Consider the following 17,429-nt stretch of genomic DNA (forward strand, 5'->3'; position numbering starts at 1 on the left):
CTTTTAGTTTGACTATTTGTGTAAGAATCAAAGGCAAGCACGCACATTTGGAGTTGAACAGTGAAGAAGGACTTCAATTGGGGCACCAAGGAAGAAAGAAGCCATTAGCCATGGTTGAAGTTGAAGAAACTGAAGAACTAGCCTCTCCTTTGCTCGCAGATGTTCCATCATCATCATCTCGAAAATCCCATAGATCCTTTAAGAGAACTGGTTAGTTGAAGAGTCATTCACCTTTACTGAATTTTCCATACTATGCATATCAGTTTTTCTTGTCTTTTTTCCTGCTACTATGAAGTACCAGACTCGTCAAATTGATTTTGTTCTTTTCAATCAAGAAGGCCTTGGAATTAACAGACAGTTTCTATTTTCAGTTGAGTTTATGCTGCCTAATATGTGGTTGATGTTGCAGTACAGAACATTACTTGTACTTTGGAGCATTGTCCTTGTTTTAGTTTTCTTGCTTTTCCTTGTAACTCTAAAATTTTGGTGTCCTCTTTTTTTTTCCCCTCAAAGGGACTGTATGGACAGCAATAGCCCATATAATAACTGGAGTTATTGGGTCTGGAGTGCTGTCCCTGGCATGGAGTATGGCTCAGCTGGGATGGATTGCAGGTCCTCTAGGCATTCTGGTGTTTGGAGTCATCTCCATTATTTCTTCTTTGCTTCTCTGTGATTGCTACAGATATCCTAATCCTGAAGTTGGCCACATCAGAAATAGGTCATATTCTCAAGCTGTTAGGTCCTACCTAGGTGAGCAATGTGCCGTTTTATTGAGGGTTATTCAGAGTAGTATTGATATTTTTATTCTGAGGTTTTACAGGATATTGATAGTGTCATTTGGTTTCCACGAAAGTCTCGGGGATGGGATGATAATATTCCTATATCCGTCCGATCTGCTACAAGGATTCATCTAGTTTACAGTAATGAATTTCCAAATACTTATCTTTTAAAAATGTTTCTATTGGAATTTATTACGTTAAATGGTTATATAAGAAAGTTTAATACAGGTTAGAAAGGCATTCTTTTGGCTTCAATTTAGGTCTTCTAACTTCTAAGGCACAATACATGAATTGGACGACTTTGATCATAGCAAAGAGCATATCATATTTGAGCTTCAGTGCCAGTTTGTTAAATGAATGTTGCAGGAAAGAAGAGTATGTATGTGTGTGAAATTTTTGTTCAGGAAAGCTACTATGGATATGGGATTGCCTACACCATAACATCAGCAATCAGTATGAGGTACACTGTTTTAAATCCCTGTGCGCTTTTAGTACTGATAAAGTTTAATGCTCTAGTGCTTAAAGCACTTCTTTTGTGCACAATACCAAAATATCCATGATGATGGCTGTCTCTAGCTCTTCTCATCTCAATCTTGACACTGTCTTGCTGCTCATCTGTTTCTGAAACTTGATATTACCCCTGCTCCATATGTTATAGAAATTCCTTCTTTGTCATATGCTAGAATCTTCTTCTTTTCTTTTCTGTTTTCCTTTTCTTTTTTCAGAAAGGAGATTTTAGGTTCAACTCATGTAAGTTTTGATCTTATAGGGCAATCCAGAGATCTAACTGTTTCCACAACAAAGGCCACGATGCTCCTTGTGAATTTGGAGATAACTTGTATATTCTGCTATTTGGAGTAATTCAGATTCCGTTCTCTCAAATACCCAACTTTCACGAGATGGAGTGGCTCTCAATATTTGCGGCAATAATGTCTTTTGCATACACCTTCATTGGGACAGCACTTGGTTTGGCAAAAGTAATAGGTATGTTCAAATTTTGCATGCATGTTTTGCTCAGGTCTCACGGAACAATTTGGAATTTTATTAGGAAGAGCACGACCTTCTGTATCTTTGTCTTCAAATAGTTTAAGAAGATTAATTAATGGAAGGAAACTAATCCCCTGTGTTAGCGAAACCACATAACAGCTCCTCTCTAACTTGAACGCCACTATCATTGCTCATCTGCCTCCACCCTGAACCCCTGAGATAATAGTGGTTATATTAATTGGAAGAGGGGCTACAGAAGAAATTGAGATAAAGTGGATTTTGTTAAGATTGAAAAGTGAAACTTTAACTCTTTAGAGTTGCCAATGAATTTTCCTACCTGAGTGAAGTATTTAGTTCAGGAAATCAAACAAGAGGTCCTGTATTGGGTTGTACTGGCAGCCAGTTTTCATCTAAGGTAAGAAGTGAATCTGTATGCTGCCCATTGGATAAAATAGATTCTATAGGCATGACCAAAGTAACATGTTGACTTGTAGGATTAACAGGAAAATTGTTTTGACCACCGCGTCTTTGCAAAGAATATATGAGAAAAGTTTAAAATGATGCTGTACAAATAATGTTGGATTACCTTTTATCATAGACAAAATTTGATCAGTTATGAGCATGTCTTGCTTTTACTTATTCCTATGAGTGTTCTGAAACTGAAATTGTAGGAGATCGAAGAATCAGAGGAGACATTACTGGTGTTTCTACAACCAATGTAGCAGAAAAAGTGTGGTTGACCTCGCAAGCAGTTGGGGACATTGCTTTTGCTTACACATACAACATAATCCTATTGGAAATAGAGGTGCAAGACTGATGCTTTATATCTAGATAACATGCTTCTGATGAATGCCCTGACAATTTCATGTTTAATACTTCAAAATTTTCTATCTAAATTTGCGAACATGAAATTTGTGCTTTAAGGATACTCTGAAGGATCCGCCACCACAAAACAGGACAATGAAGAAAGCATCAACGGCAGCCGTCCTTCTGATCACTTTCTTCTTTCTTTGCTGCGGATGTTTTGGATATGCTGCTTTTGGTAACCAGGCTCCTGGAAATATTCTCACTGGCTTTGGGTTTTATGAACCATACTGGCTTATTGACTTTGCTAATGTCTGCATAGTTCTCCATCTTGTTGGAGGATATCAGGTAGATGTATTCTCTCAATAAACTGGCTGAATATTCTGAAACTTTATTATAAGTTCGTAAACTTCTTCATGGTTGTCATGCTGTCCGCTAACACTGTATGCAACTATTTTGTAGGTTTACAGTCAGCCATTATTTGCTGCTGCTGAAAGGTGGATAGCTAAGAAACTCCCCAACAGTGAAGTGATCAACAAGAACTACACCTTGAAGCTCCCAGTGCTGCCAGAACTACGGTTGAATGTCCTACGGCTGTGCTTTAGAACTGCTTATGTTGCATCTACAACAGCACTTGCCATGCTCTTTCCTTATTTCAATCAGGTTTTAGGTGTGCTTGGTGCTTTCAACTTTTGGCCTCTGGCAATATATTTTCCTGTGGAGATGTATCTGGTGCAGAATAATGTAAGAGCTTGGACAAGACTCTGGGTGGTTCTTCAGACTTTCAGAGTACTTTGCTTGGTTTGCACCATTTTCGCCTTTATTGGATCGCTTGAAGGGCTCATAAACAGCAAACTAACCTAGAGAATGTTGGTTTCACTGCATTCTTTGAACAAAACATTTGTAGAAGACTAAAAAATTCAAGTAAAAGAGTTTCTTTGGAAGTGTGAAGTTTCAAATATCTGAAACTCAGGAGCATCCTTCCTTAATGCCTTCAAAGGCTGAAGGCATTGTGCTATTCTGTGAAAGGTTAATGGTAGCAAATCTACTTTCGCTCAGATTTTCATGCAGTAAATAATTACTCCATCTTCTATTGACGTAAATTTTGTGTCATAGAAGGATTTTGTTGTATTCGCAGCATAAAATAATTTGGTGTTCAGGACACACAGAGGTTTATGTATATTTAGCATTAATTAATGATCTAAAATTCTTCCACTGATAAATATTAAGGTTACATCACAAAGGGGGCAAAAATTTGTGACCGAAGACAAAATGTTGAAGGTACAACTATGAGATGGAGACGGAAAGTTCCAGCGCCCTTGTTTGGATTGTCATTTTTTTTTTCAAGAAAATTTTACTTTTTCTGTGAATGTATTTTTTAATTATTTTTTTTTACCTCGCATTAGCAATCCAAATATCTTACATCAAATGTTATAGTATATTTTTCTAAAAAACTCTAAAAAATAGTAATCCAAACGAGGTTAAGCATTGACATTTTGACATTATTAAAATTTTGAAATCCAATTAGTTATACACATTTTATTTATCATCCGTTAGTGTGGGAGAATTGGATGATAAGATTATAAAACAATCAACAGGAGTTGGTTTAGGGATAAAATAACCAAGATTAACACTTCAAAAATTAGGTATATAAGGTCAAACTCTACAATGCAATGTTGTATTAGTTTTCATTCCACCATTTGTGGGTAAATAGTTAAAATTTTCATCTTTATACTTGTTACAGGTAACTAGATGTGAATCTTATCCAGACTAAAAGTGGTAAGAAACAGAATAGAGATTAGTCTACTTTCCATTCGATTAAACGTATCATAAAGCTCTTTAATACCATTTTTATGTAAATGTCTCTTTGAATCTTTTTCTAAACTATGCACACTACAAATATGAACGCTAACATTATTATTATTCCAATATTGCATAACAAGTTACAATAATTAGAAGAACATTAATTGTTTACCTAAATTGAATGTTATTCACACAAATACTTAGTCAGGAAGAAAAAAGTATTTAGAATATTTGATTGACGAGATATAGGAATGATATTGTGAGATATGATTTTTTTTTTTTTATCTAAGTGTCTCAATTTGACCTACAATACAAACACTAAATAAATCATTCACTAATGCAGCCTGTACTTTTTTTTTTTTTTTTGGCTAGATATACACCATCATAATTTGATTTTGCTATAATAAGGGTTCATTTAAACAACATCCCATCATTTAAAAAATAAATTTTGTTTGATTAGAAACATGTTTTTTAGTCATTTCTTTTTGCCAATCATTTTTTATTATTTTAAGATATTTTTCTAAATAATATTCTATCCAAACATAGATATTTTTTCAATCATTTTTAAATAATTTTCTATTTTTTATAAATAAAATTTCCAATCATTTTTTATTATTTTAAGATATTTTTATTATTTCTAAATAAATTTCTATCTTGGTCACCTGTGCGGAAAACTTCTCAGCCAAATAGGACGCTGGTTTTTAAGCCAATGCCAACTCATCAAGTGGCCACGTGGCACATCAACCAAGTACTAATAGGCTGATAGTCACCGCTTCGGATTCTCTGCTTCTGTACTTCACTCCAGCAAAGCCAAGCCCTATTACCAATCCCCAATTCCCAATTCCAAAACCCTAATAACTTGTGTGCCCCTTTCCAATCTCAAATTTTATCCAATTATCGCTCTCTCCTTAACTTCTCGCAATGACTTTTAGTTTTAATTTGACCAATTTTCGCCTCTGCTTCATGTGTGTACATATATAGGTTGAAGTGAACATATGTAGTAGTACTCAAAACGCGGCGCTTTTGGTGCATTAATATCTGAAAACTTGAAATTTTGCTGCGATTTGAAGTGGGGTTTCAGTCATCTGACAATGGTTAGTTCTCGTCTTAGTCCAATTTTAAATCTCTTGTTTTGTAAATTTACCATTTTTTCTGTCCAAATTGTTGTATTTCTTTTCTTGTTTGAAAATTTATTATCTTTTATTGTGTTTCTTGGGAAAAAAGGCCTTTTTGTTATCACTCTGAAAAATTTTTCTGGGCTGTTGAATTGGGCAATTTTTTTTGCAGTTTACCTTTTACAGTTTGTGTTTTTCAAAAATTTTCTCGTCGATTGTGCTGAAAGAACGATAGCTGCTTAGGAGCTTACTATTTGGAATTAGAAGACTGTAACTGAGGTGTTTTGGTTGGCTTTGTATTTACAATTGGAAAGAGTTGCAGTCAAGTATTAATTGAGTTCAGAATTCTAATTTGGTACGCACGCAGGTGACTTCAAGTAAAATTTGTACTTTCTAAGCTTTTCAGTGTATATGAAGATAAAAACCTAAGCTCATCTTTATCACCGAATATGGTAATCAAAAAAGGAATCCAGGATAGAGAGCGATAGAGCGTGTAGTGGAAAAGCTGATATATTTGCTGAAAAGATTGAAAATACTGTTTCCTTTCAGTGTTTTCTTTCTAAGGTTCATGAAATCTTTTATTTTGCCAAGTTAATGAGCTGACATCCATGATGTGTATACATATGTGTTTAACCAATGGGTAAAAGTCTTCTATTTCTTGGGGACTGGGAAAGGGGTCATGGTACACAGATAGAGCGCCTTAAAAGTTTGGGGGGTGCTTTTGTGTGATCTTTTAAATTATGTGAGATGTGGATGTTTCTTTTGCAGAGTGGCAGAGGAGGGAGGGACAGATTTCGTAGGGAACATCCTTTGAGATCTGAAGAGAAAAGCCATCATGGTCGCAGTAATCCTCCATCAAGACATCTTTGGGTTGGAAATCTTTCGCACAACCTGGACGAGAGTTCTTTGACCCATCACTTCTTACAGTTTGGTGAGCTTGAAAGTGTTGCATTTCAACCTGGTCGAAGCTATGCCTTCATTAATTTAAAAAATGAGGAAGATGCCTTTGCTGCCATGAGAGAACTCCAAGGTTTTAGTGTTGCTGGCAATCCACTTAGAATTGAGTTTACAAAGGCGGTTAGTTTTGTCAACCTTTGTCTGATTTCCTTTATGGTGCTCCTGTATAAAGTCCACAGTAAGACATGTTCGTATATAATATCAGATTTTAACAGATTCCCTCCAAAATTTGAGAGTTTCCCTGCTATCCAAAATTCATATGAATTGGCCATATTCAGTCTATAACAAATTCAGGAAAATTACCTAGATGATGCAGGACCGTACCTTAAGCATGTGCAGATATAGCATCATATATTTCAATCTTATGAATTATCTTCCCTTACATTTCGTTTGCAATCTGCTTCCACTCCATAAGCAGGAGCTGCATACTTTGGTCGAACAGTAATTTGGGTTAATATCATGAAAGGACTCCAAGACTTAAAAGAAAAGAAAGAAAAGAAACTAAAATGTTTCCAGAATTCATTTGATTAGTTTCTTCAAGTGTGGCTATCTTGAGGAACAGAAAACTCAGAAAAGGAAATAAAGTTATGATGGTTTAAATGTTGCACACCTTCTATCATCCATATTAACTACGTTCTACTTTAAACATACATTCCATTTCCAAGCAAAGGATCCTATACTATCATTGTCAACGCTAGTAGGAGTTCTCCAATCATGAGTGACAAGTTGCACCAATACTTTATCGCTACCAAAGAACTAAGATAATTTGAAGGAAGAATATCTGGAATCAAAAGCAAAATTCCTTCATTTTCCATCAAATGTTTCACTCAACTGTATCAGAAACAACTACTTGTTATCTGATTATTTTTGTGAATTTTTGTAATTGTGTTATCAATTGTTAAAAATTTGAATGTGGAGCTTTATCACGTTTGAAGCATCATTGACACGTAATTTCTCTTTGGATCATCTGAAATGGTGACCATCTTCAACATGAAATTAAGTCTCAGTTAGTAACAAGTGGAAAGGTAAAAAGAGCAAGTGAAAAATTTTACTTGCACTGCTCTTTGTAAAGAATTGCACTCACCAACACCTCCCAATTCAACATCAGCGGCATGATTGTCAACATTAGTCTCATTGTTATGCCTCGTGATCCATTTGGTCTTTGCAGCTGATGGTTTACAGGTTTAGTTTGTTTGTTTCATTTGGTCTTTGCCGGTGGAGGCATTGCTATGTCTGTATATCCTTTGCAACATATACCAGTTCATTGGTTTGCTCTTCAGCACTGAATCTCAACTGTCTTTCTATAGCATAATAAATTAATGTAATCCTCAGTGATATAAGATTTGTGCTGTGCAATGGAATTTTGAATTGTAATTGAGCACCAGTCTAAGTTTAATATCAAGCTTTTTGCTTTCAATGTTCCACTCTCATTGTAGGTTTAGTTGTATTTGGTCTCAGATTAATCTCTATTTCGCATGCAAGTTGGTTAAGGTTCCCGACGTTTTTCGGTTCACTGAATCACTTTTAGTTTAGTTTCTTGGAGAAGAATAACTTAAATAAGATTTAGAATTCTCGTTTAGGTTTAGAATTTTTGTTCACCAGTCTAGTGCCATTTACTTTCCAACAGCTAACAAAAATGGTTTCTTCCATAAATTCTCATAAAACTGGATATCTGATTTAAAATCAGCCCTTATTCAAGGTGTTTTTCTCAGTTTTCACCCAGAACCCTGATGTATGTAGTAAGTCTCTACTTTTTACACTTTCACATGTGTCAGGTTTTTTTTGACAACTCTGCCAGTACGGAGCTTGTGATCTGTTTTGGGTGTAACTTGTCCTTCTGCTTGTTGACTAATTTCTTGAACAAATGTAAATATCGACCAACAGATTCTTCCATTTTTGTTATGAGAGTAGCAATTGCATCATTTCTGAGTGTCTGACAAACATTAGAAGTAACCAACAATATGAGCTGTATTTCTTTACAGCAGGATTTCATAGTATTTTAGTCGATTCTAGTTCCCTTGTTCTGGTGTATTGGGTGCCATTGCCTGCAAATGCGATTTGATGGGTTTAGTGCTGTTAAGTGCAGAGGGATGATATCAAAAGCTTGTATTTGCTTATATGTTCCACGTCATTTTGCTATTCATTCAAGTGATATTTCGGGAAGTACATCTGACTTTAATCCAGTTAAGAGTGACTATATTAGATATTTGTACAGGTTCTACTTTTAAGTCTTTGATCTCGAAGGCACAATATCAATAGCAGTCTCAGAAAACTGTCTTTGTGATGATTAAGTTTAAAATGAGATTCACTTCTACTGAAAAGCAGCCAAAACATTTTAATTTACCAGAGTATGCAAATAATGTACTTTGGGAGGCCCAAATACCATTATATGTGCAACAAAAGGAGCTGTTTCATTATTTTGACAGATTATCTCCTTAAATGGAGGACAACGACAACCAGGCGTATGCAGTTTCATGTGAATGAAATTTTGTTGCTCTTCTTGTTATGTGAAATAGCCCCAAGTACAGCGGTCGCTTCACAGATATTATTCATCGATCTATAAGCTTATAGTCCAAAATGAAAATTGCAAACAGCTTCAGTCCTATAAGTGATGCAAAGAATTTGTAAGACATGATACATTAGACGGAAACCACCTTGGTCGATGAAGAGGAAGAAGAGAGTAGAGAACTGTGGGTAGTTTGAGTGATTTAAGCAAGTCTGCTGTTCCATTTCCAAATATAGTCCTTACAAGCTTCAGAACTTCCACATTTTGAATAACCAAGATGTACACTCAGTGGGAAATATCATTTGAATTTGAAATGATGAGGCATGCATGAACTTGCAAGTTGGTTGTCTTAGTTAAAAGTTGATGCCCTGTTACACGTATCTGCTGCTGATATATTTTCAAGGAAATTAAAAGGAGCTGTAATGACCTCTGAAGATCTAGATCCAAATATAGGTAGGCTATACAGGATGGTGGACTTCGGTGTCTGTACTTCCTTTGTCCTTGGATATTTCTGATGTCCTTCACGATTCAACAATTTGGACAATTGCTCGTTTATCATGATTTAGTGGAAGTTAGCTGCCTTACACATCACATTTTTGTTGCTTAATGTATGGGTGACTTTGTTTTCTTCCCAGAGGGCTCAGCTGGTAAGAGACTTGCTTCCGTGACAACTACGCAATTTCAAGTCTCTGACCATTGGCCTTTGGCGTAGTTGTGAATATATGAACCCAAGACCGTGGGGTACATGGCTCAATTGCCATGCAGGGTATCACAATCAACCAATTACCACATCCCTGTTTGTAACATAACAAGACATCCTTTCATGATGACTGGTGCCTTCTCAGTGGGAAATCTCAGTCAGTTCTCGCTAAATTGTGGTTAGAGAATGATTGGCTTTATAAGTCAAACCATCCAAATCAACAGTGGCAAAGTTTGTTGCTATAATGCTGCTTTGAAATGGGAACCTTCTAGTTGCTTCTAGAGTAGGCGTACTAATATCAATTAAATGGTACAATGTATCAACCTGTTCAGATATTTTGAATGCAAGGTAGAATACTTCTACCTTGTTCTTTGCATAATATTGAGGCTTGGGTAGTAAATTCGGCAGTTGCATTGTTCTATTTTCTGGTTATTAGATAGCAAACCCTAACAGTGGGGTAGACTGTGGCTAATGAAAGCATAAATTGGTTACTACCAAACTTTAATCCAGATATCAGCATCATTTCTTTCTTGGAAAAGGAGAGATACTCTGTGCTGCATAGAACACGCAGTTTGAAAGTAGAAAAGATCAACAGCTCTCTCTCTCTCTCTCTCGTGGGGTGGAGGACTGTAGGCAACTGGTGGGCAGGTGTTGCAAACAGATAGGCACAGATATTCTTGGATTGTCTAGTAGCTTATTTGATGCTTATGTTGAAACAAAATGCTTGTATAAGATTTCGACCAATGCTTTATCATTTTCCAGTATTATTCTTTCTGGAGTGTGCTTGGCCTTTTTCCCACATTTTGGGAGTTAGACATCCATGCAAGGGGAAGGAGATTTAGAGATTCTGTTCTATAGATTGATAGTGACATTGTAAAGGCAGATGGTGTAGCTTTAGTAATGATCTTAACGTTCTAAAAGCAGGATAGCCATTTTGTGTTCAACTTCATATCTTTATCTGAAGCTTGCTTTTGACTGTGGAAAATCTGGAAATTCTAATCTCCACGCCTACAATTGAGATTGTACATGCTTTCTTTTATAAGTTATCCTACCATGTGAAGTAAGCATATGTTTGTTTTTTGTATTGGTGTTTTGTTGAGCTATATAATTCAGGTACTGTAGGTTGATGTTGCTTATGAGTTACTTACCTTCAGAAATAATAGCTTCTTAATTGATGGTTTAAAGCATAAGTATGTGATGGATCAACCTTATTGGCACTTTGTACTTCCTACTATCAGCATCATGTAATTTATGAAGCATTGGATCATTCAGGTTACATTGTGGTAGTTGCTTAGAAGTGAGATAAGAATATGTCGGATTTATACTACATGTATCCTCTCTGGTTAAGCAACATCCAGGAAAAGGGTTCTTATGGACTGTAGGTAGGACAATAAGAAGTTTTTCTTGAGTTGAATTGCTTGTCGAGTAACTACTTGGCTCTTGAACGATCTTTACCTTTTTTGGTTGGGTAGGTAGTTTAGTATTTTTTGCTTATCCTTGGATTTGTGAACTAGTTCTGCATGGAGATGGATCTTATGGTTAATTGTTTCTATGTTCTATATTGGTTGTCTTCCATATCTACCAGTCAGCTTCAGTTATTGAACCATCAAGTTGTAAGGTGCATCAGACTATCTGGAGTTTGCCCTAACCTTTAGAAGATAAGGTCTAAGGCGTATAGCTATTTCAGAACTGACTGTGGGGTAGTTATGCTTTCACCTAGAATGAAATAAAACTTAGAATATGTAGATTGTGGTGACTGATAAAAGATTTTGAAGGAAAAGAGACCCTTGTCCAAGGAGATGCAACAAAGATGGTGAAAAGAAGGGAGGTTTGAGCTCTCTATCATATGGTTGAAACTTTTTGCTCCAGATCGTGACTTAAAATTGAGCTAGTATGTTTTATGAAGTCCCTGTTGTCCTTAACGTTCATCAAGAGCAAAAAAGAATCCACTCTGTGGCTATAGTCAGAGGTTAGCAATAGCCCTTTGGTTATCCAAATACCCCTTCTATAACTGCTATTCTGGTAGCCAAAAATCTGAGTTTGCAATGACTATTGTGCTTCTGCCAGATTCATCTTGAATATTATGGAAAGGATGATTATTGTGAGGATGTTCGAAGGTGCAATCATGTCAAGGACAGTTTCTGCTCCTTGTAGAGAATATTGGTGCCTTCTATAACTGCTACTCTGGTAGCCAAAAATCTGAGTTTGCAATGACTATTGTGCTTCTGCCAGATTCATCTTGAATATTACGGAAAGGATGATTATTGTGAGGATGTTCGAAGGTGCAATCATGTCAAGGACAGTTTCTGCTCTTAGTAGAGAATATTGGTGACATTTATATCTTATTTAAGGTTAACCAACTACGAAGAGAAACACTAAATTTACATGTGCTTTATTGGTTAGCCACTATTTGAAAGTTCTTTGGGCAATAGTAGTGTGTTGCATATATTGTCCGGTCATATGGATGCTTGAGAAATAAAGAAATGTTGTATGACCCAACATTTAAGTCCAAAAATGAAATCAATCTTTGCCCATTGATTAGGAGGAGTGCATTCTTGAAACTTCTTCCCAGATGTGACGTCAGAAAATGGAACCATGGGATGGTCTTTAATGACATGTTCTAATGCACTTTGGAAATACTTTACCAACTTGTTTCTATTTGTCAACAGAACATGTTTCTCAATAAACCTTTCTTCATTTTTTTAAATTGTCATGAGATGGCAAAATATTTCTCTCTAACCTGATGATAGGCAACTAAAAAGAGAATTTAACCTTTGAAAAAAAAAATCCATTACATTCCTATCTTCAAAGTGTGTAAGATTCGAATAAATGTTAAATTTCACCAATGTAAAATGGTTTTGTAATCTATTTGGAGTAATCCTTTAATCCCAGACTCTGTTTATGATGGTTTGAGAATTTAATCTAGAATGACTCCTTAATCCTAGGATGCCTGTCTAGCAATCCAATTGCTAGTGGCAGATTGATTCATGTGTTTATGTTCCAGTTTACATCTGTTCTCTGCTCCTTAGATCCAAATATGACAAATATTATGTTTAGGATGGCAAAGCAGATCACTTTGTTTGGCGAGGAGAAAATGCTCAGTAGATGATTCTCAATCTTGTTTCTAAGTAGTCATATTCAAAAAGGAGAAACCAAAGCATTGCAAATAATGAGGTGTTGTTGGTGGGGTGGAGAAAAAGTTTGAACTTGCAGAGTGGTGGAGCGTTCCTGCTAAAGTTTGTATGTCCTAGTATTTGGAGTAACTCCTTAATCTTTGGTTCTGTTTATGATGGTTTTAGAATCTAATGTTGAATGACTCCTTAATCCTAGGATGCCCTTTTAGCAATCCAAATGCTAATGGCAGATTGATGCCATGTGTTTATATTCCATTTTACATCTGCGCTGCAGTCCTTGTATCCAAATATGACCAGTATTACGTTTTGGATGGCAAAGCAGATCACTTTGTTTGATGAAGAGAAAATGCCCACTAGATGATTCTCAATGTTGTCTCTAAGTAGTCATATTGAAAAGGAGAACACCAAAGCATTGCAAATTATGAGGTCTTGTTGGTGGGGTGGAGAAAAAGATTGAACTCGCATAGGGGTGTATCCTGCCTGCTAAATCTCGTATATCTATTTTTTTAAGATGGTAGCCACATTTTAATATTGGTGGCAACATTTTGGGCTTTATCAACACTAATGCTTAACATTTGTTCGGTAGCTTGAAGATCATCATGATGTTCATATCTAACGTTCATTTGGTTGCATGAAGAGTATTCTGTGTGTTCAATATTATTGGACTTATAACTGTAAAATTTTTTTGTATTGTCTGGATTCTTTTACGTGACTTGCATTTGTCCTCAACAAATCATGCTTCTGCAGTTTTATCTCATTTTTCTAGTGGTTGGTAGTGCACCTAGTCATTTATTATCAGCCTATTTGACATATGAATTCCTTCAGCAGCCTTTTCAGTTTATTCAAGAAGTGTAGATGGATTTGTTTTAAATTGGTTCTTCTTTACAGGAAAAATCAACCCCACAGCGTGATGACAACTACTCACAACGTAGGGATGAGCAGCGTACAGCAGTGAGAGGTTCCCCTTTTTCACAGAGGGACTCAAGAGTACGTCATTCTAGTCCTGATTTTCCTTATCCAGACAAATCTAAAGTGCATGATAAGAACGTGGAACCCAGTGAGGTGTTATGGATTGGCTTTCCCGCTCAACTGAAAGTTGATGAGTTCATTTTGAGGAAAGCATTTGCTCCATTTGGAGAGATAGAGAAGATTACAGCATTTCCTGGCCGTACTTATGCTTTTGTTCGTTTCAGAAGTGTTAAGGCCGCCTGTCGGGCAAAAGATACTCTTCATGGGAAATTATTTGGCAATCCCCGTGTACATTTATGTTTTGCCAAAAGCGAATCTGGAACATCAAATAGAGAAAGGAACTCAATTAATGCTCCCCAGTCTCCACAATTCAGGTCTCATGGACATGCCTCTGACAGCAGCCGTAAGGACAGGGATTTTGGTGGCTTAACGGGAGATCTCAATGTCAGATCTCCTAGGTTTATGTCAAATTTTGAGCCCGGTGACCCAGATATAATGAGTTTTGGCAGTAAGAACGATGCATGGGCCGGTGGGAATGGTGCTTTTGAGCAGAGGTTCTACGACTTGAGCTCTGAGCAAGGAATACCAGGAAATGCCTATGAGCACCGTAGTAGTCCTCCAGGGAGCAGGGGTCCACACTTTCGTGAGTTTTCTCCTCTGGAATTTCCTAGACAAGGTCCATATGATGATGATCCTTTTGATTTGCCTGAAGATTCCTTGCTTTTTCCTGGAGCTAAAAAACTGAAAACCAGCTCCTTTGCTCCAGAAAATGAGTTGCCAGAGTATCCTTTTTCTGATTCAGCAAAAGCAAAACGTGTTCCTTCTGGAGTCTATATGGATTTCCAGCCTGATGCTTATGAAAAAAGCAGTGATTCTGAACCTTTTGGTTATAAGCAGATTCAAGATCACCCTGTAAAGTCAACTCAAAATTATGATGTTAGAAATGATCATTGGAGTGCACCTTATGATGGTTTTCAAATGGTCTCTGCTCCATTACCTTCATACCCCGAACGGACAAGATTGGCACCTGAATCTCAGCAGTTATATGTTAATAAAGAGTGGAAATGGGAAGGGACAATAGCTAAAGGTGGAACTCCTGTGTGTCGTGCTCGCTGCTTTCCTGTGGGTAAACTTATGGATATGGTGCTGTAAGTATTAAACTCGTCTTTCCATATTTTTGTGGCTTTATTGTTGTCAATAGACCTTCAGATTCAGAGCTCATTGAATTATATCTTCCAGCCTGGTCTTCAACTTATATTGCGTCCCATATCAATGCTCCTGCACTTGCTGGGGTGTGTTTTACCTGCTATAGTTTGTCTGCATCAAACAATTGCTGCTTGTTTTTCTGGCATTGAAGATTTGATTGTTAAATTCAGGAAATGAAATCAGTGATGTATTTTCATCTTGAAGATCAAATGAAATTTCAGAAAAATGAAATTAGTGATTTTGAAGTTAAAAAGAACTGATTATTGTTGAAACTGACAACTTGATCAGTGTAAGAAGAGGACACTTTCAAGGAATGGTGCACACCTGTAATATTTCTACTTGTGCATATCAGTTCATTTTAGTTGCTTTTTCCATCAAATTCTAGAAGTTTAACAGTCTGGATAATGGCAATTGTGCAAGGCATAATTGAATGTTGGTTCTGTAAGAATTGTGCATGTGTTTCCTTCTTTTCCACATGCTGGATTCGTATAACATTCTCATCTGATATCATTGTCTCAGGATTTTGTATATAAACACGTCAGTTGCTTTTTCTGGATAATGGTAATTGTGCAAGGCATAATGAATGTTGAGCTCTGTGACAATTGTGCAGATATTTCCTTCTTTACCACATATTCGACTCGCAGTATAACATTTCTTATCTGATATCCTTGTCTCAGGCCTGAAATCTTAGACTGCACAGCAAGGACTAGCTTGGATATGCTTGCAAAGCATTACTACCAAGCTGCTGGTGCTTGGGTGGTTTTCTTTGTTCCTGCAAGTGATCCTGACATAGCTTTGTATAATGAATTCATGAATTACTTGGGGGAGAAGCAGAGAGCAGCTGTTGCCAAATTAGATGATAAGAACACGTTGTTTCTTGTTCCTCCTTCAGACTTCTCAGAGAAAGTACTGAAAGTACCAGGTAAATTGAGCATCTCTGGTGTTGTTCTGAGATTAGAGCATCCTGGTCCCAGTTATGGATCTATCCATCAGCAAGAGAAGAAAGAGGCGAACTTTACATCTTTACATGGTAGCACATCCGTTGTGAAGCCAATATCACCCTCAGGGTTGTATCCTAGTATGCCAACTTTACCAGACATTGATAGACCTCCAGTAAGAAATACATCTTTTACTGAGAATTTCTCTTCAGGACCTCTACCTGCATCATTTTCAAGATCTGATGTAAGAAATACATCTGGCAACTTGTCAGACTCCATTGGTGACACCAGGCATGTTAATGCATTTCCACAGCACAAAACTATGGTAGGTCCAAAATGGTCTCCTCATGACATGCAAAATTTAAGTTCAAACATCCGGAATATTCGATCACAGACAAATAGCATGGTTAATTCCATCACTGAGGGGTATAACCCACAACCTGTGAGCAGAATTGGCAACCAAGCCCTTCAAGAAAACTTTCCCGCTCTTTCATCAATGCCTCCCACCGCTCTCCAGCCTGAGCAACTTGTGCAGTTGGCTACTACTATTCTTGGACAGCAGAGGCACTCTGGGGCTGTATCTACAGGCTCAGACTGGGCACAGCAAAACAATGCACTACCAAATTATCAAGTTGGTCCTGAGACTTCATTGTCACAATATGGACAAATACAGCAACTGCAGCAGCAGATTCCAAATTTGCCTGCAATGCCTCAAAGAGAGCTTCAGCCTGGTTCTCTGGTGAATCAACAGCAACAAAATGCTGGACAGGGGGAAGGTGACACAGAGAAACGCTTGCAGGCAACTTTGCAGTTGGCAGCTGCTCTTCTACAGCAAATTCAACAGGGCAAGGGGACCTGACAAAGTAGCATCTGTATTAGGGAAAGTGTTGAATGATATATATCAACTGGAAGTATATAGTGAAAGTATTTCAGCTTGAATTAACCTATAGAAATCGAACCAGCCAGATTTAAAGGCTATGTTGATATTACAAGTTTTGACATTTTCAGGTCATATTCTGGTTTAGCCTTTCTGTGTATATGCCAAGTGTGGTTCTTGTCTACAGGTGCAGTTGCCTTGCTAAGGGCTGACCCAAGGAATGTGATTTTCTTTATTGGTTCTTGTTCACAGGTGCAGTTGCCATGTTAGGGGCTGGCCCAAGGAATGTGATTTTCTTTACTTATTTTCTTGTCCACCTATTATTTATCGGACAAATGTGGAGATCTAACAAATACTGTCGAAGTTACGTAGCTTTTACTGAAATGCTTCTTGAAATTCGGTGAAGCTTCGTTAAGACAGGTACACAGTACTACAAACGTAAACTGCATTATGTTTGAATATACTGGACCAGAATGCATTATTCTTAAAGTAAGGTACAAGGTAGAAGTTGTGCTAGCTCTGTGTCAAAAAGAACAGAATTTTAGTTTGTGATTCCAAGATAGAGAACTGTCACATAAACTGCAACCAGGCATTTTCCTCAGAATGGAGCAAGGATAAATTTATGGTGATTAAATTCGTTGTTTAAGTAATGTA

General features: G+C 36.9%; 2 protein-coding genes across 2 annotated transcripts; both read left to right on the top strand.

The window, feature by feature from the left end:
* LOC113690871 (probable amino acid permease 7) lies at positions 1–3,628 on the top strand. The gene is made up of 7 exons (XM_027208970.2): positions 1–210; positions 514–750; positions 1,146–1,239; positions 1,549–1,763; positions 2,438–2,571; positions 2,691–2,918; positions 3,033–3,628. The coding sequence occupies exons 1-7, from the start codon at positions 111–113 to the stop codon at positions 3,432–3,434; spliced, it is 1,410 nt and encodes a 469-aa protein (XP_027064771.2). The 5' UTR covers positions 1–110; the 3' UTR covers positions 3,435–3,628.
* Positions 3,629–5,138: 1,510 nt separating this feature from the next.
* LOC113690782 (flowering time control protein FPA) lies at positions 5,139–17,079 on the top strand. The gene is made up of 4 exons (XM_027208848.2): positions 5,139–5,467; positions 6,257–6,565; positions 13,674–14,902; positions 15,638–17,079. Exons 1-4 carry the CDS (start codon positions 5,465–5,467, stop codon positions 16,755–16,757), a joined length of 2,661 nt encoding a protein of 886 aa, XP_027064649.2. The 5' UTR covers positions 5,139–5,464; the 3' UTR covers positions 16,758–17,079.
* Positions 17,080–17,429: the final 350 nt, after the last annotated feature.

The sequence above is a fragment of the Coffea arabica genome, chromosome 5e (assembly GCF_036785885.1).
Source record: "Coffea arabica cultivar ET-39 chromosome 5e, Coffea Arabica ET-39 HiFi, whole genome shotgun sequence".
NCBI lineage: Eukaryota > Viridiplantae > Streptophyta > Magnoliopsida > Gentianales > Rubiaceae > Coffea > Coffea arabica.